We start from the raw sequence: 24,301 nt of genomic DNA on the forward strand, positions 1-24,301 counted from the left end.
CAAGCGGCTGGTCACTGTGTGAAACAGTACACTGGACTAGACAGACTGGTCTGACCTAACAGGGCTCTTCTTGTGTTCTTATCAGTGCAAAAGAATCACACTTTGATTTCAAGGTACTTCTCCCATAACGAAATAGGACATTGCCCTCGAGATTTCTGTGACATCACAGGGAGATGTGACATCACCTAGGGAGAAAACCTCCATTCCTGGTGGGAGCAGATGAGTCAAGTGTTTCTGGTCAGCCATGGAACCTTTGCCTGGTTACGGACCTCAACAGATGCCCTGACTTCTTGAACCTTAATGCTGGTCCTGCCCACATGTACTTTGCTGGCTCCTCTGATGAGGCTCTGTTTCATGTTCCCTCATTTACTGAAGTGAACATAGCTTCATTGTGGCATCCATTCTACAGAACTCTGAGGACCTCACCAAACTTCTCTTGAAACTAAAACTTGCCTACCCTGTCAGATTGACCTCTGCGAGTTGCTCCAATGGCAATGATTGTTATCACTTGTTGTTTTGTATACTGAGTTGGACTTGAACTGTAAGCCACTCTGAAAGGGATGGCTCATGCTGTTTTATTGCATCAAGCAAGGTATACCACATGAACACACATGAAACTACCTTATACTGAATCAGAGCACTGGGACTCCTCCTCTCCATCATCACTTGACCCATGTTGCTGCCAGCCAGATCCAACCCAAGCCCCTGTGCTTGACTAGTTGTAATGTGGTCCAAGGAGACGATGCCAATCAGCTTCCACTCCCTGATGGCTGGTGACCAGCCAAGATCCTATGGAACATGGCCACCCTCCCCGATATTCTACCTCTAACAATCACTTGGGTGGCATAGCTGAAGAACTATCTCCGAGTCTGGGAGCTAATATGGCCAAAAAGCAGGATCTAAATATAGTCAATAAACAAACAAACAAATAAGAAAGCTTCCCAAAGGGAGATAATCTATTATTCTAATGATTTTTCTACAAAGAAGCATGCTGTACATTCTAATAAACACCAGCAAGATTATTTTAAATTAAATGTGCAGACAGCATAGACAGGAAACAAACATTCATAATGCCAGCAAAAAGCCCTTTGTCTATAATGATGCTGAGACTACTAAGTGTGCGGCTGTCAGAGTTTTTGAGGATTCCAAAATAATTAAAAGAATGCTGTGGCTCCCCCCTCCCCTCCAAGTTAGTACAGAATACTAATTATCACTTAATAGCCGAGTGAAAATAACATAACACCATTTATTCAGTGCAAGGCATTGATTCCTGGCAGCTGCTATTAGGAAATTTCCCTTAATACTTTGGCGAACAGCAATTGCATTATTAACAATTTCTGTCATTGCTTAAGAAACTTCTAAAGGACAAAAATGGGGGACTTTTTTCACAAAGGCAGTGCCTTGGGGCTGGGAACATGAGCACACTTAGAAGTGTAAGTCATATTGATCTCGATGGTGGGACTTGTAAAGGAGCAATCTGGTTTAAGATAGCAGCCAGAGGGGGTTGAAGATATTACATTTCTGTATCTTCCCAACATAATATCTACAGTTTACTGTTCACCTATTGCTTTCCTACAGCTTTGAAGGCATTTCCTGGAGAGCTGAAACTGATAAAAAGGCAGCAAAACAGGGATGGAAAGTAATGGGAGGGAAGGAATGAGTGGATCCCATCTTGTAATTCTTTGTTGTTCCTAAATTGCTCTTGGCTGCCTTCTACTTGCCTTTCATTTCAAATTAACTAGGAGTTCAGAATTGATTTCAGAATTGAATCATACACAACTGGTCATAGTGCTCAGTACATAGTAATATATGCATGTCATCTTGCACCTTATTTATTGTAGTCCACCTTTCCCACTGAGAGTCAAGGCAGATTTCCAAATTTAAAAACAATAGCATAGGAACAGTACAAGGCATACAATGAGCAGTGGGGCAAGACAAGATTGCAAAATTAGAAAACAAGGCAATAAAGTAGTGGAAGATGTATTATAAACAATGAAAACACTGGATTATAGAAATTACAAAATAATAATGCACACAATTAACAGTCCTATGAACAACAACACTGATCCCTTTGTTAAAAAGTCCTCCTGAACAATTTCATTTTAAATGGTGCACAAAAATGATTCTTCATACAGCGGTTGGTACCATTATGTCCACACTACTCTTTTTGTAGGTTTTTTTTTTAAAATCCATGTGCATATGTTCCCATCTGTGGTCAGTGTGAATAGATATCTGGCTACTTTCCAATCCAAGTCCAAAACCACATTAAATCAGCCTAAATCAGATATTTCTTCTGCTGCCTCACACCTTGTGAACAGCTCATTTAAATGTTATACCTGGCATCAAGACATCTTCACATCTAGGCAGTGCCCCATGCTATACCGGTAAAAAGATCTTTGACTAAGTGATGACACGCTACTGCAAGCTTGGGAGAAATGTTGAGAATCCATAGAGAGCTAGAAATAAAGCTAATTGGGGGAATACTATAAATAATCTTAGCTGGAATCAGAAAATCTCCAACAGTCAAAGTAGTGTCATGCATACTACTCAGATGGTGGTGCAGGTTCAGATTTTTTTAAAATATATGAATCAGCATTATCTTGTTCAAGTCATGCCACTCAAGAGGAGAGGCAAGAAACTACAGAGGTAGTGAGAAGGAAAGAATACAAAGTTAGCTATAGCTACCAAATGATTGAAAAGAAAACCCTGTTGTGCACATATTTGTCTTCTTTCTCTTCAGAAGTATAGGCCACCTACAAGGACCGATCTAAAAAAAAAAAAAAGCCATTCCAAGGCATGGTTGATTCTCACACTTCAACTGATTTGTGGAGTTGCAGTTTTTGCAGGCTACAGCATGCAAAAACTTTGGGACCAAAGGCAATACAAGACACCTGGGAAGGTTGGTATCAAACTTTGTTCTATTGTTAATAAATGATACACAAATGTTGCCTGCACCTAGAAATTGCCTATGCAAATACATTTGTCTTTCATTCAATCACCCTCGCTCTCCAAGATGTTAATATTTACAAATATGTAACATTTCTTCATGAATCCTCTTGCTCATTGACATCACTTCCTCCTTAAGTTGGAAGGGTTTCAGGATGGGACCCAGTAACTAAACAAGTATCTGCTTCCTAGACCAACAGAAATATCAACTCATCTAAATTCTTCTGACTCAAGACAATTTTCCCAGAGGAATTTTCTGGTTTATGTTTAGGGTTGTCAGGTCTGTGTGGGAAAATACCTGGAGACTTTGGGAGTGGATCTGGTAGAGGCCGGGGTTTGGGGAAGGGAAGGGCCTCAGAATGGTACAATGCCATCGAGTCCACCCTTCAAGGCAGCCATTTTCTCCAGGGGAGCTGATCTCTGCCAGCTGGAAATCAGTTGCAAAAGTGGGAGATCTCCAGACCCCACCAGGAGGCTGGCAACTTTCTAGCCCTAGCCACACCCAAAGCTTATTCACACGATGCTTCTTCTTTAGAGAGCCAGTTTGGTGTAGTGGTTAAGCGTGCGGACTCTTATCTGGGAGAACCGGGTTTGATTCCCCACTCCTCCACTTGCACCTGCTAGCATGGCCTTGGGTCAGCCATAGCTCTGGCAGAGGTTGTCCTTGAAAGGGCAGCTGCTGTGAGAGCCCTCTCCAGCCCCACCCACCTCACAGGGTGTCTGTTGTGGGGGAGGAAGGTAAAGGAGATTGTGAGCCGCTCTGAGACTCTTCGGAGTGGAGGGCGGGATATAAATCCAATATCTTCTTCATCTTCTTATATCAGCTGACTGGGTCACTAGAGACATCTGTAGATCAACTGACCACTTCAAAGTCATGATATACCCCTGTACATCACAGACTTTTAGAGCTATACTTGATCTTTAATGTCTTGCTCTTGCTTTAAGGTGAAGTGCTGAATATTATTAAAATAGTAAAGGCATTCAGTTTTTTCACATTAGGGCAGGCTCTGAAAAATGGATCAAGAGCACCTGGTAAAATGCATAAGATGTTTATCCAATTCTCTTTTCTTACGGGAGAAATAAGAGGCATATTAAAGAAACAGAGAATATATCCAAGCTAGAGATGCTTCTGAAGTTTCTCTTTCTCTGCATTTCACTCTGGGATGAAGTGGTTATGACTGATCATGTCCTGTGTCATGCCATTCTTTTTGCTCATCTTCCCTACATTTTTAAAACTGTGCATGCTATTGCTTTTTCTGTTCCTTTTGGTTATGCGACTCCTCCTGCCCCCCGCTTGGGTAAGCCATGCACATGAATGATCATGCATCTATGTAAAAACTCCAGGTAATTTCTGCTCAGTATTCAGCAACGCAAACAATTCGATCAACTTACTTTTATTTAATGGAAAGGTCTTGATTTTAGATTGCATATTTGAGTGCCCTGACCTGGATGGCTCAGGCTAGCTTGATTTCAGCAGATCTTGGAAACAAAACAGATCTTGGAAACAAAGCTTTCAGTATTTTGATGGGAGACCACCAAGGAATTTTAAGGTCATAGAGGCATGCAATTGGCAAACCAACTCTGAATGTCTGTTATCTTGAAAACCCAACAGGATCACCATGAATCAGCTGTGATTTAGCAGAATTTCATGTGCACACACATTGAGTTAATGTTAGTGCTTAATGCTCCATGTTCCTTTGCATTCCAGGAAAGATCCTGTATTATGAGCTTAATATGTAGTGTACCCATTCCTTTAAATCAGAACAATTAGAAGAGGAGTCCTGACTTGTTAGTTTGAAAGTCAGTGAAATTGGGCATATCACTAAATAAGAACATAAGAGAAGCCATATTGGATCAGGCCAATGGCCCATTCAGTCCAACACTCTGTATCACACAGTGGCCAGTACTGGGGGGGGGGGGGGGACATCTGCTTTGCATCTGGAAGATCCCAGGTTCAATCACTGTTCTTTCCCATTAAAAGGACAAGGTAATGAGTGATAAGAAAGACCTCTGCTGAAGACTTCAGAGAGTTTCTGCCAATCAGAGCACACAAGGCTGATCTCCACAGATAATGGTCTAAGAACATAAGAGAAGTCATGCTGGATCAGGTCAATGGCCCATCTAGTCACACACTGACCAAAACAACTAGGTGCCATCAGGAGGTCCATCAGTGGGGCCAGGAAACTAGAAGCCCTCCCACTGTGCCCCCCCCCCAAAGCACAAAGAACACATAGCATCACTGCCCCAGACTGAGATTTCCAATAACACATTGTGGCTAATAGCCACTGATGGACCTCTGCTCCATATGATTATCCAGTCCCCTCTTGAAGCTGTCTATGCTTGCAGCCGCCACCACCTCCTGTGGCAATTAATTCCATGTGTTAATCACCCTTTGGTTGAAGAAGTACTTCCTTTTATCCATTCTAACCCGACTGCTCAGCAATTTCATTGAATGTCCAGGAGTTCTCGTATTGTGATAAAGGGAGAAAAGTACTTCTTTCTCTACCTTCTCTATCCCATGCATAATCTTGTAAACCTCTATCATGTCATCCCTTAATCAACATTTCTCCAAGCTAAAGAGTCTGATACAGATAAGGCAGCTTCATGTGTTCACTGCACAAAATCACTTGTGTGTACAATTTATCTAAAAGGGGGGGACTCATATTCATGAAAGGAATGAAAAGTGTCTCAAGGCACATGCCACTTCCAAAATTAATCACACAATTTTCCATGTAAAATCTGATTTCAAATGAAAGGGGAGATGGAGCAGAGCCATCTCATGGCAAAACTAGAAAATGAAATTAGATAATTTTATATACCCTTGATTTTATCTAGTCCTAATGTGACAATGAGGTTGAAAAATAACACTAGAAGCTCTAAAAGCCAAGACGGTTCTTACAGCTTCAATTAAGCCACATGCAAAATAGCTGCAGATAAAATATTTAAAGAAAGGGGCTGCCCATTATACCTCTAACACTGCCCTCTGATTATGCAACAGATCGGAGACTCCGACAGCCCGCCGCATCATGGTGCGGCTGTCGGGGAGATTTTGCCCCCCCCCCTGGAGGGGGAGCGGACGATTCAGTGCGCTTTTGGCGCGTCTTGGGGGGGCGGGGCTTCCGTGTTTGTTCGGAAGCCACCGCTCCAATGTGTCAGTCCTCCTTGGGTGCTTGGGCAGCAGGGAGCGTGTGTTCGCGCTCCTGCCTTGTGCCTGGGGGGATTAGGCCTGGGTGAGGTCGTTCGCGTCGGTTTCAAGGCGGCTTGAGAGCGTCATGGGACTAGTAGAGGCTTGCTGTTTACGTTTGGTTCCCTCTCCTCTGTACTGATAAGGGCTGCTGGCCTCGTGCTGCAGCCCAGCGGGGCTGATAAGTGGTGATAGGGGCTGTTTGCAGAGGGGTGGGGGGAAGAGGGGTGGGGGAAAGTTGCCTCATTTGTGAGGGGCAACAATTTTTCCCCTGCGACTTCTGCTCTTTGGGCTTCCTTGTAGTGGCCTTGCTGGCATTTTAAGAAGGACTGAGGTGCTTGCTGGTTGGGGAGCTGTTCAGCCATCTTGTGGGCACCAGGGTGGTTGTTCTTTTGCTGGGCCTTGGTGGCCATTTTTTGCTGGGTTCTTCTTCCCTGTCCCTTCTTCTTGGCGGCCATTTTAGGTTATAGAGAGGTGGTGGCCATTTTAAGTCCTGGTGAGGCGGTGGTCATTTTAGGGGAGATTTTCTGGCCCCCTTTTTTTCCTATTAAGACAATTGTAGTTTTTGTGGGTTTGGGACTTGCCCCTTTGTGCAGATTGGTTAGCTGCGTAAGGTGGTATATTCCCCCCCTTTAATTTTGACGGGTGCTGTAACTTGCAAGTATGTCAGGGCGTAAAGGTGGTGGAAAGTCTAAGGGGTAGCGGCCTGCTCGTAAGGTTCCTAAGCCGCCCCCGAAGCGTCCTTCACCCCCCTCATCTTTTGATGAGGAGGGTGAGGATGATGTGAATGCTATCATTTTTCAGAGGCTGCAGGCTCTGGAGCGGACTTCTGGGTTTCCACCTTCTCAGATGCCTAAAAAGGGGCAGGTTCCTATGCGGGCTTTACAGGCGGATATACTGACCCGTTTGTCTATTCTGGAGGGCAGGTCTGCTGCGTCTTCTACTGGAGAAACTGCGGAGCTTGTTGGCTCGGATGTGGGAGCGGGCCTGTCGTCCGGTGTGATCGGTGCTGGGTAAACGTTGGTGCCTGCGTTACCTCCTGGTAAGTCGGGGGATGGTTCGTTGTCTTACACTGGGCCTATGTGGCCCTGGGGGCCTTGGGGATCTGCCGCTCCTAATGGGGCTGGTGCTACGTCGGGTGGTTCAGGGGCTTCCTCAACTTTGGGTGTGGGGCAGCAGAACAATTGGATGTGGCCGCAGGGCCAGTTTGGCCCATTTGGAAATTGGCCTGGGGCAGGGCAGCAGGGGGCTGGGGCAGCTCTGTCAGGCGGATGGGGTTTCCCATCTCCTTATGGGGTGGTCCCCTTTGGCACTATGCCTTTCGGAGAGGTTGTCTTACCTTTGGGGATTACCTGCTGCCCGCCACGAGGGAAAAAATCCTAAAAGGGGAATATGTTGACATATTCTCCCTTTTATTTAGGGAATTGGAAAAGAAGGATAAGGAAGAACTGGATGATAAGGAGGAGAAGCTTAAGAAGAGGAAGGTTGATCGGACCTGGGCCAATTGGCTTCCGGGGTTTTTTATATATGCAGGAGTGATTTCACGTGTGCAGCCCTAGCAGGCTGCGGCGTTGATCCAATACATGGACATCATATACAAGAGGTATACGATGTTCAGCGGCCCGGCCTGGATCCAATACAACCAGTTCAGGATGACGGCCGCGTTGTACCCTTCACTCCCTTGAGATCAGATTCACCAACAGTTGTGGCTGCAGGTGATGTCACCAGCGCGGCCCAATTTGGGGGACCGGTCTGACAGTGGTCACCTTGTAACTAGGGCTTCTTCTTCTTCTTCCAATGTGGCATCATCCTCCCGCAGTTCTGCGGGACAGGCGGTTCAACCCTGCTTGCTTTGCTGGGAGTTTGGGTCGCAGGGGGCTTGCAGTCATAAAGCTTGCCAGTTCAAGCACGAATGCCCCTTGTGTGCTGGCCCACACTCGTTTAACAGTTGTCCGAGAGTTCGGCCACGCAAGGGTCAGAAAAGACACTGGGGGGGGCGTCCTTCCCAAACTGGAAAAGGGCCCCAGACCAATAAGGGTGGGACCTCTTGAGCGCTGCCTTTGCAGGTATCCACATAGGGAGGATGGTTTATACTTGTTGAACAGTTTTACGCTGGGTTTTAGAATTCCTTTTCAGGGATCTCGGGTACCAACTTGGTCTCGGAACCTCAGTTCAGTGAAGGGTTTAGAACACATAGTTGAGGCTAAGCTCGCCAAAGAGCTGGCGGAGGGCAGGATTTTGGGCCCATTTGCTAGTCCTCCAGTGGTTAATCTTAGGGTTTCCCCGTTAGGTGTGGTGCCAAAGAAGGTGCCTGGTGAATTCCGTTTGATTCACCACCTTTCTTACCCCAGGGGTTCCTCTGTTAATAATGGTATACCTGAGGAGCTATGTTCCATTAGGTACACCACATTTGATCAGGCCGTGGGCGTCGTTTGACGCAGTGGGCAGGGGGCTGAGTTGGCTAAATGCGATATCAAATCTACATTTCGCCTTCTCCCTGTCCACCCGGATGATTTCGAGCTTTTGGGTTTTTCTTTTGCAGGACAATTTTACATGGACAGGGCATTGCCGATGGGCTGCTCTGTATCATGTGCGGCTTTCGAGCATTTCAGCACTTTTCTTGAATGGGCTGTGCATGAGAAAGTGGGTTTACAGGATGTCATTCATTATTTGGATGACTACCTGTTTATGGGCACTGCTGGTTCTGGACGCTGCGCTCAGTTGCTGTCTGGATTTATTGAGTTGGCTGCTGAGTTAGGTGTGCCATTGGCAGGGGAGAAAACTGAAGGCCCTGCTCAGTGCCTTGTGTTTTTGGGGATCAAGCTGGATACGGTAGCGCAGTCATCCAGGATTCCTGGTCAGAAGCTGGTGGATTTGAAGGAAAGGATTGGTTCGTTCCTCCTCAAGAAGAAGGTTACGCTTCTTGAGCTGCAGCAGTTGGTGGGGCATCTTAACTTTGCTTGCAAAGTGGTTGCCCCAGGTAGGGCTTTTCTTCGTAGGTTCTATGATGCAATGGCGGGCCTTCAGCTGCCCCAGCACAGGACCAGGGTTACTTGCAGCATGATGGAGGATCTGCGAGTTTGGCAAGAATTTTTGGAATCCTTCAATGGGATTTCTTTTTGGAGAGAAGATTTGAGGCTTGAAGCGGAGCTTCAGCTCATGTCCGACGCTGCTGGGTCATTAGGTTTTGGGGTCTACTTCCGTGGACATTGGTACATGGAGGTGTGGCCGGAGTCATGGGTCCAGGCTGTTTTGAGCCGGGATCTCACGTTTTTGGAATTTTTTCCTATTTTGGTGGCGGTTTGGCTGTGGGGAAGAGATATGGTCGATCGCACCGTTCATTTTTGGTGCGACAACACTGCTGATGTTCATGTTATTAATTCCCTTTCATCCAAATCGCAGCGGGTTATGAGGTTGGTGAGGGCCTTCACCCTGCGTTGCCTGCGGCTTAACATTTTGTTTTTGGCCAAGCATGTTCCTGGGGTGAATAATGGGGTGGCTGACGCTCTCTCTCATAAACAGATGGAGAGGTTTCATCAGCTGGCCCCGGACGCCGATCTGGAAGGGGCGCCAATGCCCCAGAAGCTATGGCTGATTGGAGAGCCAAGGCCTGCAGAGCGATAGGCCTAGCCATTGCACCTAGCTCCAGGAAGTCTTACGAACCTGCTGTACTGCAGTTTGAAGACTTTAGGGCTGAGGTAGGGTATCTCATTGTTTGGCACCTCCCAGTGGAGCAGTTGCTCCATTATTGTGTTTCCTTAAGAGGTAAGGGGCTGGCCATGCGATCAATCAGGGGACGCATGTCTGCACTGGCCTTCGCTAGCAAAGCCTTAGGGTATAAGGAGGAAACAGCAAATTTTCGTATTCGAAAGATGCTGGAAGGGTGGTCCAGACAGATAGGGCCTAAGCCTGATACTGTGGTAGGACCCCCAGATTGATAGCTCCAATAATCTATAATCAACGTGTGAGCAGAAATGCAGGCTTAATAAAGGCAGACACAAGAGGCTTGTATTAGCAATGAAAAGCAGAGCTTTCAGAAAAGAGGAACTAGCTCCTCTATGCCTTAGCTTAGCTGCAGAGAACATAGTTGCACAAGGTAACCGCAAAGCACAAGCTGACCGCAGAAGCAGGAGTCAGAGTTGTTTACCAGAAGGGAAAGGAGCTGGAAAGCCCCTAAGAATATGTACCCAGTATTCTCCCCCTGCACCCCACATAGGGAGAAACCAGATAAGACCAGAAAGGCCGGATGCCCAGACCACAGTGACCTCGAGTAACACCCAGTAACAGTACTAACAAGACCGAGTCCCCTTCCGAGTCCCCTTTCCTATGACTAAATATGGGCAGAGAACACCTACTAGGAGGGTGTCACGAGGGACAAGAGAAACGGGTATCGGGCCTAGATGGGGAATGATGATGTATGTATTATATGAAAAGAGGAAGTATGTTTGAGGCTCTGAAGGCCTATAAAAGCTGTGATTTTTCTATGCTTGTTGCCCAGTCTCTCTTGAGAGTCTGGCGCCCGTGTGCAGAGGGCCCGTGCACGTTAAATAAAGAAGCTGTTTCCTGATCTTGTCTCTGGCCTCTGTGGTTGCTTCAGCTGAAATTGGTAACGTATAAATAGGGTTTTTCCCGCTACATAATTTGGCGAGCCAGCCAGGAGGGGCATTTAGCCCCTTCTATTAGCCCGGCCAACCAGGGCTGGTGGCAGGGGGGATCAGAGCAGCGGTAAGGAGCTCCCAGCCCCTTTTTGGGCTGACCGTCCCTCTGTCTACCCTGTCCCTGCCTAGGTTTCAGTCGTGGCCTAAATTAAACTAGGAGAACGAGGCAACAGGAACCAGCTTCACGCCTTGGGCATGAGGTCGTGGCAGATTTAGGCCCTTGTGCCCAACGTGATAGATTTCCTCTACGTGACATAATTTGAGATTTGTAGTGAATCCCTCCATATGAGATTGTCTTAAGTCTCGGAGGAAGGCGTGCCTGATCACCACGCAGCAGCATCCAAGGACCTGCGGAACAGGGAAGGGCAGTGTCCCTTCTGACTGCAGTATTCCAACGATTGACTGCATGTGTAGATTGGTATTAGAAGAAAGGGGAAAAGTATATTTGAGGAAGTGGTTTGTCCGGACTGTGTGAAGTGTGTGTGGTGTGTGAACGAGACGATATCTGATATCGAAGCGAACGGGACGCACAAGTACTCCGTTTCCGGCCCGGGCGACCGCGGCCGGCGAGGAAAGTGCGGAAGCGAGTTGCCTAGGCTCCTATATGTGGTCACCCTCCCCTGTCTGTGTGTGTTAGTTGTCTTGTCTGTTTGAGGAAGTAGAATGGGAAATTGGGAAAGCGCCAGACCCACCAGTATTAATTGATGTGACATTGGCCAGAGGCCAAGACCAATTTCTCACCCGCCCCCTTCCGCATTTGTGTCCAAAATACTTGGCTTGTTTGATTAACCAGGAGAAAGTCACAATCTGGGGGACGCCCCTGGTTGTATGATTGCCTCCCTGACTGGTCTGAGTGACAGGAAAACCTGGAGCCCTCCTGGAAGGTTCCAGAAGATGGTTATTCCCTGGGTTGATATCCCTGGCGCATTAGCCCGCCACTGGCAGCATATTTTGTGTCCCCATTATCGAGTCCAGTTGTGGACTGGGACCTGTCAGACCACTATGGCCTGGCTGATTAAGCGTAACACCAAGAAGCCCAGCGGTAGTTGGAACAACCGCTGGGCGCGGTGGTACTTTCTCAGGCAAGAAGCAGGAGATTGCATTCATGCCTGGGAAATCAAAAGGTGAACTGCCCGCCCCGAGACTACTCGCAGAGCAGAAGACTGGGCCCGTTTGTTGGCCAAGGACCCATTAGCTCTGGAGGAGTTTCGCTCGCGAAGTTGCCCACAGTGCTTTGACAAAAACGGTCCACCCAGTCCCTCATCCAACCCCCTTCCAGAACTTGCCTGGTGGATTAATGCTTTGGATCAAGGGTGGGACCCCCTTTGATACAAAGACGGTAATTGAAAACTACTTTGGTGAGTAAGTGGCATAAGTCCCTAGGCCCACATCCCAGGGGCACTGATTCTCTGTTGGTGCGTCCCAAGACACCATAGGCACAATATTGGCTTGTGGAAAGGGGAGCATGGGAAGGCAACTGTATGGTTGCTGAAGGGTCCAATTAGATGGCCGCCTGGATGCTTGAGACTAAACCAGGCACGAGGGTGCTTCCTGAGAGAATTGGGGAGGGCCCCTTATTTGCTTGGAGGATTAAAGGCCAAACGGCCACCCCTGAAAGATTAGAGGTTGAATTGCCTCTCCAGCTTGGACCGCCACTGAGGATCTGACAAAGATAGGTCGACCCTCTTTGGAAACCTTCCAATTGGCAAAGAGTTAGAATCAGAGTCACGTTTCAGATTGTTTAGAAGTTTATATTGCCTTGCTGTGTGAAATATATCTGCGATGTTGCGTAACTGTGGCCTCGCTGAGAGAAAACGAGAAGTGCAAATGTGGTTGAGTTAAGTTAGTAAGACTACAAAAGGGAAGTACATGTGTTTTACTCCGGGAGATTTCTGGAGACAGCCCCAAAGATGCTATTTTATTAAGGCAGACAAGCTGTGGGTTGGCTGGTGCTGTGACTATGACTGTAATACTGATACCGTGTATGGGAAAGCACCTAGGAGAACTAATTATGTCCCACTTATGGGTTAGGGTGTTTGTGGTTTGAATGATTCTGTTAATGTGTTATTTTGAATGATGTATGGCTATAAGATACCCTGTTCTTGAACTAGCATTTCAGTTTCAGGACAAGGCAAATTTAGTTAGGACACCCCCGGGAATTAAGTATTGAGGTATTGAGCAGTGTTTGTTGCTGCCCCTGGCAGGGAGCTGGGTTTAAGCCCAATGCAAAGCTCCCAGTCTTTTTGCCACCTAGACTCGTTTAGACTTCACCCTTGCCCCTTTAGTGGCTGAAAATTGAAGAATTCCAGATCTATGGTCCCTCCCTAGAGAGAAGTACTCCAGAAGCAAGTCCTCTGCCTCTGGTCAGCTTACCTTTCAGAGGAAGTCCCCATCAGCTATGTGGAAACCCCCTCAGCCATCTGACGCCATCCGATGTCCTTTCCCCACTTCCGAGCCATGACCGAGCTCATAAGTGAAGTGATTTGAGCCTGGTTGTTGAAAACGGAGTATGCGTCCTGAGATCAAGGCTGCTCTGCATTTCATCACCTTCCACCTGTATAACAAGCTCCCCCGGAGACGGGTTGACCAGTTTGGAGAAGAGCTAGGACAGCTGCTACAGAAGAAATATGAGGGCCACTGGTACCCAGAGAAGCCTTTGCAGGGTTCAGGCTATCGTTGTGTGCACCTTGGGGAGATAATAGATCCTATAGTGCAACTGGCAGCCAAGAGAAGTGGATTGACTGTAGAGGATGTGCAGGCCAGTATCCCTGCAGAGTTGACTATGTGGATTGACCCATTTGAAGTTTCCTACCAATTTGGGGAAGAAGGGCCAATCGAGACTGTGTACCTGAAGGACAGTAGGGGTTGCAGCATAGCAGACAAGAGAAGCAGAAGTGGGCTCAACCCTGAAGCCCAGGCGTTTGTCCCCACTAGAAGTCAGAATACCGTTTTGTCCAGCCCTCCACCTCCATCTTCTGGCCAGTCTCTTAGTCCGACCTTTACCGCCGTGACTTTTGCAGCTACCAGGTTTGGCTCCACTAAAGTGAAGAAAAGCCACAGAAAGTTGAGTTGGGGCATTGTTCACCCAGCAAAATAAGAGGTTGGGAAGCAAGAGCTCGCCTAAGTGAGGCAGGCTGCCAGGACACTTATTTGGACAGGCTTTCACTTTTTACCTTTTTCTAAGGCGTCAACGGCCTGGGAGAATGGCGGAGAAAGTGTCACCAGCCCCTCCACCGGGAGTCGTGCAAGAACCCCAGGCTGAGGTCTGCTCTGATGGGACTCATGAGCCAGAAGAAGATGGTTCCCAGACAGCAATCCCTCGTAGGGGCCGACCCAAGAAGGCAAGGGCTCCAACCAAGAACGAGTCCAAGAAGAAGAAGCAGGCTGTGAGAGCCTTCAGCAATTACAAAGGTACATACAACCTTGAGATCAAGGGGTGGGACCGGTTTATGATGTTCAAGAAGTTGAATGATGCCCTGGAGTTCCGAGAGGCCCAGGAAAACCTCGCAACAAGAAAGGAGGCCCATGGTGAAGGCGGAGAACCTCAGGATGGACTAGAACAAGTGGGTCTCCGATCCCAAGGCCCACCAAGAAGTATGCAACCACCCCTGTTACGCGACGGGCGTGCCTGGCACCACGGAATTGGCCACCGCATGAATTTCTACCCCGATGAGTGTCCAGCCATCCCTCCCCAGGTTCGGGAGAGAGGGAGAGGAAGAGGCCGAAGCAGAGTGCTCGACCCCCACTGGCAGATGATGAACGCACCTAGGGTCATGAGAGTAGCCACAGGATGGTATCTCGCCCCCTACAGGTGGGGTCCTGCAGCTTGGAACGAGGTCTCAGACCTAAAGACTGTAGCCGAAATTGCACCAGAGAGAGATGGCCATGAAAGCACCGAGGGCCCGGAAGAAGCAGCTGGCCTGGTCCCAGAACAAGATGTGCACCCGCAGGAGCCTCTTCAGGTGAAAGAAGAGACCCTCCAGGAGGAAGAGAGCCCAGAAGGAAGCCTGGAAGAAAATCTCAGTTGCTGAATTTCGTGTGCAGTCGCAAAGGGGGGACCCTCTGAAGTGACTTTGAAGCGATTTTGATTTATTTGAGTTTTGATGTTTGCAGCCATTCTCTTCCTTTGCTCTGTGTAGAAGATTTGTTCGTCTATGAAGCAAATGTTCGAGTAGCCCAAGAAGAAGAAGGTAGGATAATCCCTGGGAAAGTTGAGGGATTATGATGTGTCACAAGCTAGTTTTGGCCTGACACATTGCCTAGTGCCTTGTTTATACTGAAATGCTTAGCAGAAGTAAATAGGCCTAAAAGATTCAAATCCTCTAGGTTCTGTCTATGAGAAGCCTTTAGGGAAAGCGAATAAAGGAAGTGGTATATGTTATGATAGAAAATAGGCTTGCCTTGAGCTTTGTATTGTTTTTTGACTATGCAATCTAATCAGAGTTTTTCTAGATAGGCTTTTCAGATGCCGTTCGCCCCCGAATCTGGTTGTTTGAAGGCCAACCTCTGAGTACCACTTACCGGAAATAGTGGAGCTCACAGGCAGCCCCCTCTGGACCCTTGCCTACCAGCAACGGCTGGGTTCACAGGGTTCATCCCCTCTGAGCTCCACCTACCGGTAACGGTGGAGTGCACAGGGAAGAAGATCCCGTCGTCGCAGCAGAAGAACTGAAGATTCTGTATTTGAAGTATTGTATTGTTTGTAGGATCTAAGTCCTCTGTTGTACCCTACGTAGGCATAGTCTTCATGGTGAGATTCATCTTAGGGTTTTTAGTAGCTTTGTCTTTTGTTCTCCTCTTTTGCATTCGCAAGCTGCGCCAGAGAGAGTTAACAGCTTGGGTTTCTAGCAGTAACTGGTCATAAGTGTTAAATGGGTCTAATAGCTCCCCTAATAGCTCCTCTAGATTACGGTTTCATCATACCAGTCAGCGCAGGGGCTATTGGGACCATATCTTTCTTGATATTTTTCTGCTGTTCTCTGTGGTGCCTGGAGCGTAAAAGGAAGAAAAAGCTCAGGCAGAGAGTGATAAACATCAGGGAAATGTTGCCCGCTATAGGCGTGAGTGCATTGATCTTCTAGATGCACGCCCCCCGTGAATTGGAGAATGCAGGCCATGGCCTCGAGCTCCCAAAGGAGTGTGACAATGCACATACCCGACCCCTGCCAGGAACACCGAGCAGCCTCCGCAGGGGCCCTGAAGTTCCAAGCAGCAAACCAGACGTCCCCGTCCGGTACGTCACCTTCGGTGTCGACCTCGACCCTTAATATGCCCCAGAACATGGGTTCCTCTGGCACCCGAAAGGTATTTTCCCCTCTTCCATGAGAAGACCCCGACTCATCCTTTTTCATGGACCGATCAAATATGTGTCAGAAATAGCCAACCTTTCCCAATGCTGGCTTTGCGCCCACACCCATGCGGCAGGGGGAGCACTGGCCTGGGATTCCCTCTGTGGCCCAGAATTGTTCAGTGACAGGAATTCAAAATTACACCTTGCAATTGGGCACTCGAGGCATAATATGGTTACTCACTGGTAATCCACCCACATGGATTAGTGCACATGCCTCTATTTGGCTAACTGGATTGGCATACCTACAGGCCTGCAACACATCCACATATCCTAAAACCCTGGCAATGTTCCAGAACACTGGCACTGTTCCAGAACACTGGCAGGGCAACACCGTGAAGATATCATGGCCCATGAAGTTCTAAATCTAGGGTACCCCATCCAACCGTTGGGGCCAGCAGACTAAAGGACGGGAAAGGTCCTGGGGTACTGGAATTTTAGATGTTTTACGCTCTGTGTTCCCAGGGTGGGGAGTCTATGATTTACAGATCTATACAAGAAACCTGTCCCGAATCTTACAAAAGGCCTTGAGAAACAGCCTCATCTCTGTTCACACTGCAGAAAGAGGTTGATAGCATAGCTAATGTTGTGCTCCAGAACCGAAGAGTGTTGGATCAGTTACTTTCAGAACAAGGCGGGACATGTGCTTATCTGGGAGAGGTATGTTGCTTCTATGTTAATGAATCAGGTAAAATCCTCAGTGGAGTTAAGATCTTACGAGGACTGGTGAAAGAAGCACAAGGAGTAGATACAGCTTTTAACTCAGGAGCTGACTTGTTCAAATGGCTCACCAGCTGGCTCCCTGATTTTGCCTGGCTGAAAGAAGGTTTTATTGCCTTCCTTATATTCATCTTGGTGTGTATTATTGTGTATGGTTGTATTAGGTGTGTGCCCTCGATAGCTTCACGCAAAGCTCAGAATGCCTACCCCATATATAGGACCCCACCCCGCAGAGAACCAATATATGAAGAGATGAAAGCTGTTAGATCGCAATGCATTTAGGGTCAGGGAAACTGTGAAATCTCAAGTTCCCCTGAAAGGGGGGAGATGTGGTAGGACCCCCAGATTGATAGCTCCAATAATCTATAATCAACGTGTGAGCAGAAATGCAGGCTTAATAAAGGCAGACACAAGAGGCTTGTATTAGCAATGAAAAGCAGAGCTTTCAGAAAAGAGGAACTAGCTCCTCTATGCCTTAGCTTAGCTGCAGAGAACATAGTTGCACAAGGTAACCGCAAAGCACAAGCTGACCGCAGAAGCAGGAGTCAGAGTTGTTTACCAGAAGGGAAAGGAGCTGGAAAGCCCCTAAGAATATGTACCCAGTATTCTCCCCCTGCACCCCACATAGGGAGAAACCAGATAAGACCAGAAAGGCCGGATGCCCAGACCACAGTGACCTCGAGTAACACCCAGTAACAGTACTAACAAGACCGAGTCCCCTTCCGAGTCCCCTTTCCTATGACTAAATATGGGCAGAGAACACCTACTAGGAGGGTGTCACGAGGGACAAGAGAAACGGGTATCGGGCCTAGATGGGGAATGATGATGTATGTATTATATGAAAAGAGGAAGTATGTTTGAGGCTCTGAAGGCCTATAAAAGCTGTGATTTTTCTATGCTTGTTGCCCAGTCTCTCTTGAGAGTCTGGCGCCCGTGTGCAGAGGGCCCGTGCACGTTAAATAAAGAAGCTGTTTCCTGATCTTGTCTCTGGCCTCTGTGGTTGCTTCAGCTGAAATTGGTAACGTATAAATAGGGTTTTTCCCGCTACAATACTAGGAACCCTATGTCTCCTGAGATTCTTAAGGGTTTGAAGGGGGTGTGGAGCACAGTCTGTGTGTCTCATTTCGAGGCTGTTTTGTTTCACGCAGCCTCTTTGGTGGCTTTCTTTGGGGCGTTGAGGATTAGTGAATTGGTGGCAAGCTCCAGGACTGACATTTCTGGCAGAGCCTTGTCACTAAGGGATATCAGGTTTAAGGGGGGTAAGGTGATTCTTACTATCCGATGATCCAAGATGGATCAACTGGGCATTGGAACCGTGGTAGAGTTGGGTCCTTGTTCTGAGGCAGAGCTTTGCCCAGTTTCCGCATTGCCCGATTATTTGGCCTTGCGGGGAGGCTATGAAGGGTTGTTGTTTTGTCATTTTGGAGGCAGCCCTCTGACAAAACATCAGTTTTGGGCAGTGACGTCCAGGGCCTTAGCTTTGTTGGGGTTGTCAGGGGTGAGGTTTGGTACTCACTCTTTTAGAATTGGAGTGGCCTCTACGGCTGCGGCCTTGGGTTTCTCTTCATTGTCCATACAGCGACTTGGCCGTTGGCGATCTCAGGCGTTTAAAGGTTATGTTTGCCCTTTGCTCCACTCTTAGTTGTGTTAGAGGGAGCTGGGGTGGGTTAAAGTTTTGGTTTTATAACCTGTTTGTTTCTCTTTTTAGATGCTGTTGTTCCTGGCCGGAGGAGCCGAATTCTCATCTGCGGGCACAGTTATGTGTTTTGGGCAGCACATCAAGCTCGGAGAACTGCTGTTGGCTCTCAGCTGGGGCTCAGCAAATATGTTACGGTGGAATGGTGGGGGCGCCGGGGTCTTCGGTGGCCTGGCTTGCTCCCCCTTTTGTTTCATGGGTGTGCAGGCCCTCCTCCGCAGGTATTAATTGTTCACCTGGGAGGTAATGATCTCGGGCTGATTAAAGGCAAGGCTTTGATCTTACAAGCCCGAGATGATTTCAAGTACATAAGGAAGAGATGGCCTGGTACCGTTATAGTGTGGTCGGCCATAATTCCGCACTTGGTGTGGTGCAGTGCTTGGAATCCAGCTGGGATAGAGAGGGCTCATTACAGAGCTAATAAGGAGATTCGCAAGTTTTGGGAGGGCGGTTTGGGCCACTATGTGCCCCATCCGGATATTTCTAGGGAATGTCCCGACCTCTACAGAGGGGATGGGGTGCATCTCTCGGAAAAGTGTAATATGCTTTTCTTGAGGGATCTTCGGCAAGGGCTTGTGTTGGTTTTAGGTCTTTCGGTGGGTGCTAAGCCCTAAGTAGAGACTTGGCCTTAGTTGTGGCAGGTTTTACGGGGTTTATGGCACCATGTGGCCTGGGGAGGAACAGTTAGCCTCCCCCTTTGGGGGAGTTAGGGTCTGGCAGGATCAATCTTTGGGTGTGAATGCAGACTGTCCTGGAGACTCGATTGGATGGGTGCCTTTCGCTGAGACTCGCGTCTGGTGTCTGGGCCCTCCGGTAAGAGCCTCCCTGCTGGGCCTGCCTGACGGGAGCTGTGACACACAGCTCCGGCTGGAGGGCCAGGTCTCTCGCCTGCTGAAAAAGGCAAAGGAGCGGTCTGTGGAGACCCCTGGCCCTGACCTGGCCGCAGTTGGTTGCCCTTGACGTTGCTATGTTATTTAATAAAGTGGCCCATATATTTTTTCCAATCTAATTGTGTCCGCCTCTTTATTTCGACTTGGGGGGCAATATATTATCCTAATTGTTCCAATTTATTATTTTTGTCTGATTCCTCAGGGACTAAAATGATTGCAAGACTGTCTATACAACTGTTAATTTCTATTACATTTTTATTCTGCCCTTTCTTTGTGCAACTCAGTGTGGTCTCCATACCTCCTATCACTGCAAAACCATGACTAGGTTTTTCCATAAATTTCATGGTAGAGTGGGATTTGAACCTGGGTCTTACATGTCCTAGTCTGATATTCTAAGCACTGTACCACACTGGCTCCATAAGAACAGAGTAACAAAAATAAATACAGAAATCTTACTGACAAGTAAGTGCTTCATACCTCCATTTTAACCCAGTTTGAAAGAACCAGTCTTTCATCAAAACAGAACATCAATGGCGCCAGAAGAAACAGAGAGCAATTTCCCCAGTTTCAGGATATGTGATTGCATACAAGCCCAAAGCTATTTAGCTCTTGGCATTATCTCATTATGAAGATAACTTCTTCCAACCTGAGGGCATCGCTATAATCTTGTTGCTGTTTGGATAAAATTGTACCATTTCCCTTCATTACAATGCCCATCCTTCAAAATGCATTCTGCACTGTGGAGAAAGAGCAGGAGCTGGTAGCTGGAAACACTCACAGATACACTTCACACCAATGCTCATGTTAATGTTCCTAGTCTGGATCTCATCCCTCACACTACCTATTGCCTTGTGAGTTGGCAGGAGAGGGAGGAAACACACAGCATCATATTTAGCACCACATCACTTCCAGTAAATGTGTGTGTGTGTGAGTGACATAGAGTAGCTCTAGGAATCATTATAATGTATTTAGTTTCACAATATGGTTTAGGCAATTTCTAAAGCTACCTGTGTAACTCCCCCCCCCCTTTTTTTTTTTTTACTGAAAGTGATGTGTTGCCTTAGTCGGCATTGCAGCCCCCCCTCCACATCCCAATTTGAATTCCCAATCTAGAGTTGGTCACCTGACCCTCCTCCTAGCTCAGACAGGCAGAGGTGGTAGTTGTTGCTATATGCTGCTGTTCTCATTCACACACCCAGGAGAAGCTACCACTACTAATTCAACTGGATGAGTTCAGAGACCCAGTCCAGCCACTGCCACACAGGGCAGGTGGCAGTGGCTGGTGCTGTACCACAGCAAGTCAGGAGTCATCATTGGGCCTCCTGCTGCTTTTGGGCCTTGGCAACTGCCCCAATGAAGTTAATCTCCTGACATTGTCCCTGTTCAGCAGTGTGTGAAAGACTGGTTTGTTGGAGAGTAGAAGTGTTAGTCGAGGCTTTCAAGGGATTGAATATAAGCCCTCAGTGCTGATATGCATTCTTCCCTGTCTCACCTCACTGGATTTATTTATTTATTTTAGTATATTTCTATTCCGCCCACTCCCCGTAGGGCTCAGGGCGGAGTACAACATACAATAAAACAATAAAATACAATAAAAACATTTTGAGTTTTTATATCAGACTGGATACCAGACTTTGACACAACCAAGCTTCTATCTAAACTTATCATCCAGTTATTATCTCATGCTTTGCTTACTCACAAAAATCCAGCCTCTTTCCAGTTGTTTGACTTTGAGAATGTATGTAACATATATTGATCAATAACATATTATTATTCCTCCAAATCGGTTCTACACAGTGCTGGAAAACTGAAGGACACAATGGATACAAACCAGATGACTTGAAATCAATGGTAAACTGCATCAGACCAGGAGTGCATCATTCACATGTGACTGGAAGCACCCCTTGTCATACAGTGGTTACTGCATATTCAGTGATCCATGCACCAACTTGCTTAACATAATGATGCAAAGCTGGGTCAGCCTCATGTCATGGTATGACAGATCCTGTCCACTTCCCTCCTAGATTTTCCCTCCTAGGCTAGATTTTCCCTCCGTTTCTCTGCCCCTTCACTGGCTGAGTAGCCCTAGTAACATGTTTACTTTTCCCCTGAAGAAACTTTCACTTTTGCACTCTGTGTCAGTCAGGGCTTTTTTCCCTTAAAATAAAAAAAAACAGAGGTGCCCAACTCTTGAGAGGGAAATGAAGAACACATGGGCACCCCTTGTGAACTTTTAAACATTTTTTGAGAATTTTGTTTTCACTAAGAGGTTCCAGAATTCCATTCCATCATGTTCCCCCAGGGAAAAAAAGCCCTGGTCAGCAATCCTGAGGGAGGAGTTAGGGTCACCCTTTCTTTAACTGAAAACCACTGAAAATGGTGCTTGAGACACTTTTAAAATTCTAGAATAATAAAAGGTTTTATTTAACACAAAGGTGAAACGTCAGGTGAAATCAGGAGCTGAAAATACTGAGGTAAAATTAAGTACAAGCACAGACTTTTGTTCTTATTTATCAGGCTAATAAGGGGTTCATAAGACATTCACAGTTTCTTAGATTCTTATATTGAGAGGCTTTTTTTCCAGTGTTTTTCCAAACACTCCAATATGCTTTATTTGTATAATTGCTAACTCTTTGTGATGTCCAGAAGGCTGATACCCTCTTCTCAGTACCCTTCTCTTGGTACACCAGTACTCTTCTTGAGTTGTTGACTGACTTTTTACAGTCTCTGCAGGCAGTTTTTAATGACACCAGACCAGGAATCTCTATACTACTCTCCCTGTTTGACTTAGCAGGGAATCTCTTCACTCCCTGGAAGATCTATCCCTTTCCTTTGCCCAGAATGGGAGTCTTCTCTACTATCCAGAATTCCTTGCCAAACTCCGCCCCCCTCCTTTTCTGACTGTGTTCAAACTGCTCTCAGCTAATACTGAATTCAGACTACATTCAATCAAGGTTGAAATCTGACTATCAGCACTAAACCATTTTTTTTCCTGCCAGGGCTATTCTTGAGATGGTCTAAGTACACATCGCTTCTCAGTCAAGGCAGGAGTCTGACTGACTCTCCTCAGCATCCAGCTCTCTCAAGGGTTTTTTTTTTCAAAAGGTGAAGGTAATTCCCTGTGCAAGCACCAGTCGTTTTCGACTCTGGGGTGACGTTGCTTTCACAACGTTTCCACAGCAGACTTTTTATGGGGTGGTTTGCCATTGCCTTCCCTAGTCATCTACATTATCCCCCCAGCAAGCTGGGTACTCATTTTATCGACCTCGGAAGAATAGAAGGCTGAGTCAACCTGGAGCCAGCTACCTGAACCAGCTTCCGCTGGGATTGAACTCAGATCGTGAGCAGAGGGCTCTGACTGCAGTACTGCAGCTTTACCACTCTGCGCCACGGGGCTCTTTTTTTTTTTTTTAAACCAAGCAGTCTGTCACTCAAGGCTCTCTGGCTCTGTGAAGAATTAACCCTTCACAGTCCTTTAGTTGTGATTTAGTGCTTCTAAGCCTCTTAAAATGTGCAGTCCATCACATATGGGCTTCATGCTTTATCTCCTTTCTGCTAAATTAAGAGTCTTTTAGTGGAGGAAGAAGATTGGTTTGTTTTTTGCCCTCTGGGACAAGACTCCTCACTTAATGAGAAAGAATTATAAGATCCAACTCTATGTGTTCAGAAGCCTCTTTAACAACTGTGCTGGCTTTTGGTCTCAACAGCCAGTACTGGTGCCCAGAACTGAAAAGCTCCTCTCCAGCTTTCACTTTGCCCTGAACTTTTGACATAATTTAAACTGTGGCTGCTGCCAGTCAGCCTAGATTTTCCTTGCTAGGGAGAACAAGGACATTACTACCTGGATTATTTTCATTTTTCCCCTCTGACTATGTCCATTCCTTTCTGTAGTTAACTTACCTGGTCATTCAAGTATCAGAGAGCCTAGCTAATATGAGACAGGCAACAGTCACTAGGTACAAACAGCAACACACTAAGGGGCTATAAACTATTTGTGTTTTCATTGCATGGTGACTGCATATTCCTTACTAGATGCTTATTTTAGTTTCCTTCAGTCAACAAAAGTATATTGCAAAAACTAGGACCCCTTTCAGTCCTATGTGTTGATGAACAAGCAGACTCTATTGACCAGCATTAGATCCAAAACTTGATAATTCATTACCATTTCCCAATAACTATCAGTAAACAGCTTCTCATTCAAAGGAACAGCTTGCCTGAGCATGCATAGTTGATGTCACACTTCTGTGAAATATTCTGACAACACAAGTGTTAGACAGACACATCTGTTGCATTAAGGCAAAAAACACAGAGAAGATGTGATGTTTCTATTTATTTCCTTATTTTGTTTGGTTAGATTTTGATGGGGGGGGGGGTTATCCACTATTCCAGCTATTCCTCTGTTTTCTCTGCTTGCTTACAATTCCCTGAAAGATCATCTTTGAACTGATTTCCTAAACTGATGGGCTGATTTTATTTCCATAGGTTAAGAAAAATTATTTTAAAAAACCAAAACTTGTCACCAAGTTAAGGCCTTGATAAATTCCCACCCCCTCCTCAAACACACACAAACCAAGATTAGCATCATTTCTCACAATTGCAATATATATACATGTATTCCATGGAACTGAAATAATAAGGAGCAACAGGGTTGTCAATCCCCTACCCCCATTTTCTGCTTTCCGCTGCCGTTCTGAGTGGCAGTGGGAGAATTTTTCTTTTAAAAATCACAATCAGTCCTATGTTGTGGTGACTTCTGGGGAAAACTATAGAGTAAAGCCATAGAGTTTTCAGTGATTCCTAGAGAGGCATAATATCACTTCCAGGTTTACCCCAGAAATGACATCACACCATTGCCAAAGG

At 46.7% G+C, this 24,301-nt stretch overlaps 2 protein-coding genes across 3 annotated transcripts in view; one reads left to right on the forward strand and one right to left on the reverse strand.

The window, feature by feature from the left end:
* FHIT (fragile histidine triad diadenosine triphosphatase) overlaps nucleotides 1-24,301 on the reverse strand; it is a 1,817,261-nt gene that overhangs the window by 540,862 nt on the left and 1,252,098 nt on the right. The window lies entirely within an intron of this gene.
* LOC132571004 (protein Tob2-like) lies at nucleotides 13,298-13,885 on the forward strand. Its single transcript, XM_060237640.1, has one exon. The coding sequence runs from the start codon at nucleotides 13,298-13,300 to the stop codon at nucleotides 13,883-13,885; it is 588 nt and encodes a 195-aa protein (XP_060093623.1).

The sequence above is a fragment of the Heteronotia binoei genome, chromosome 5 (assembly GCF_032191835.1).
Source record: "Heteronotia binoei isolate CCM8104 ecotype False Entrance Well chromosome 5, APGP_CSIRO_Hbin_v1, whole genome shotgun sequence".
Lineage (NCBI taxonomy): Eukaryota > Metazoa > Chordata > Lepidosauria > Squamata > Gekkonidae > Heteronotia > Heteronotia binoei.

Excerpts from the sequence above, each read along its gene's own strand:
- LOC132571004 (XM_060237640.1), top strand. The coding sequence starts at position 13,298 with ATGCGTCCTGAGATCAAGGCTGCTCTGCATTTCATCACCTTCCACCTG.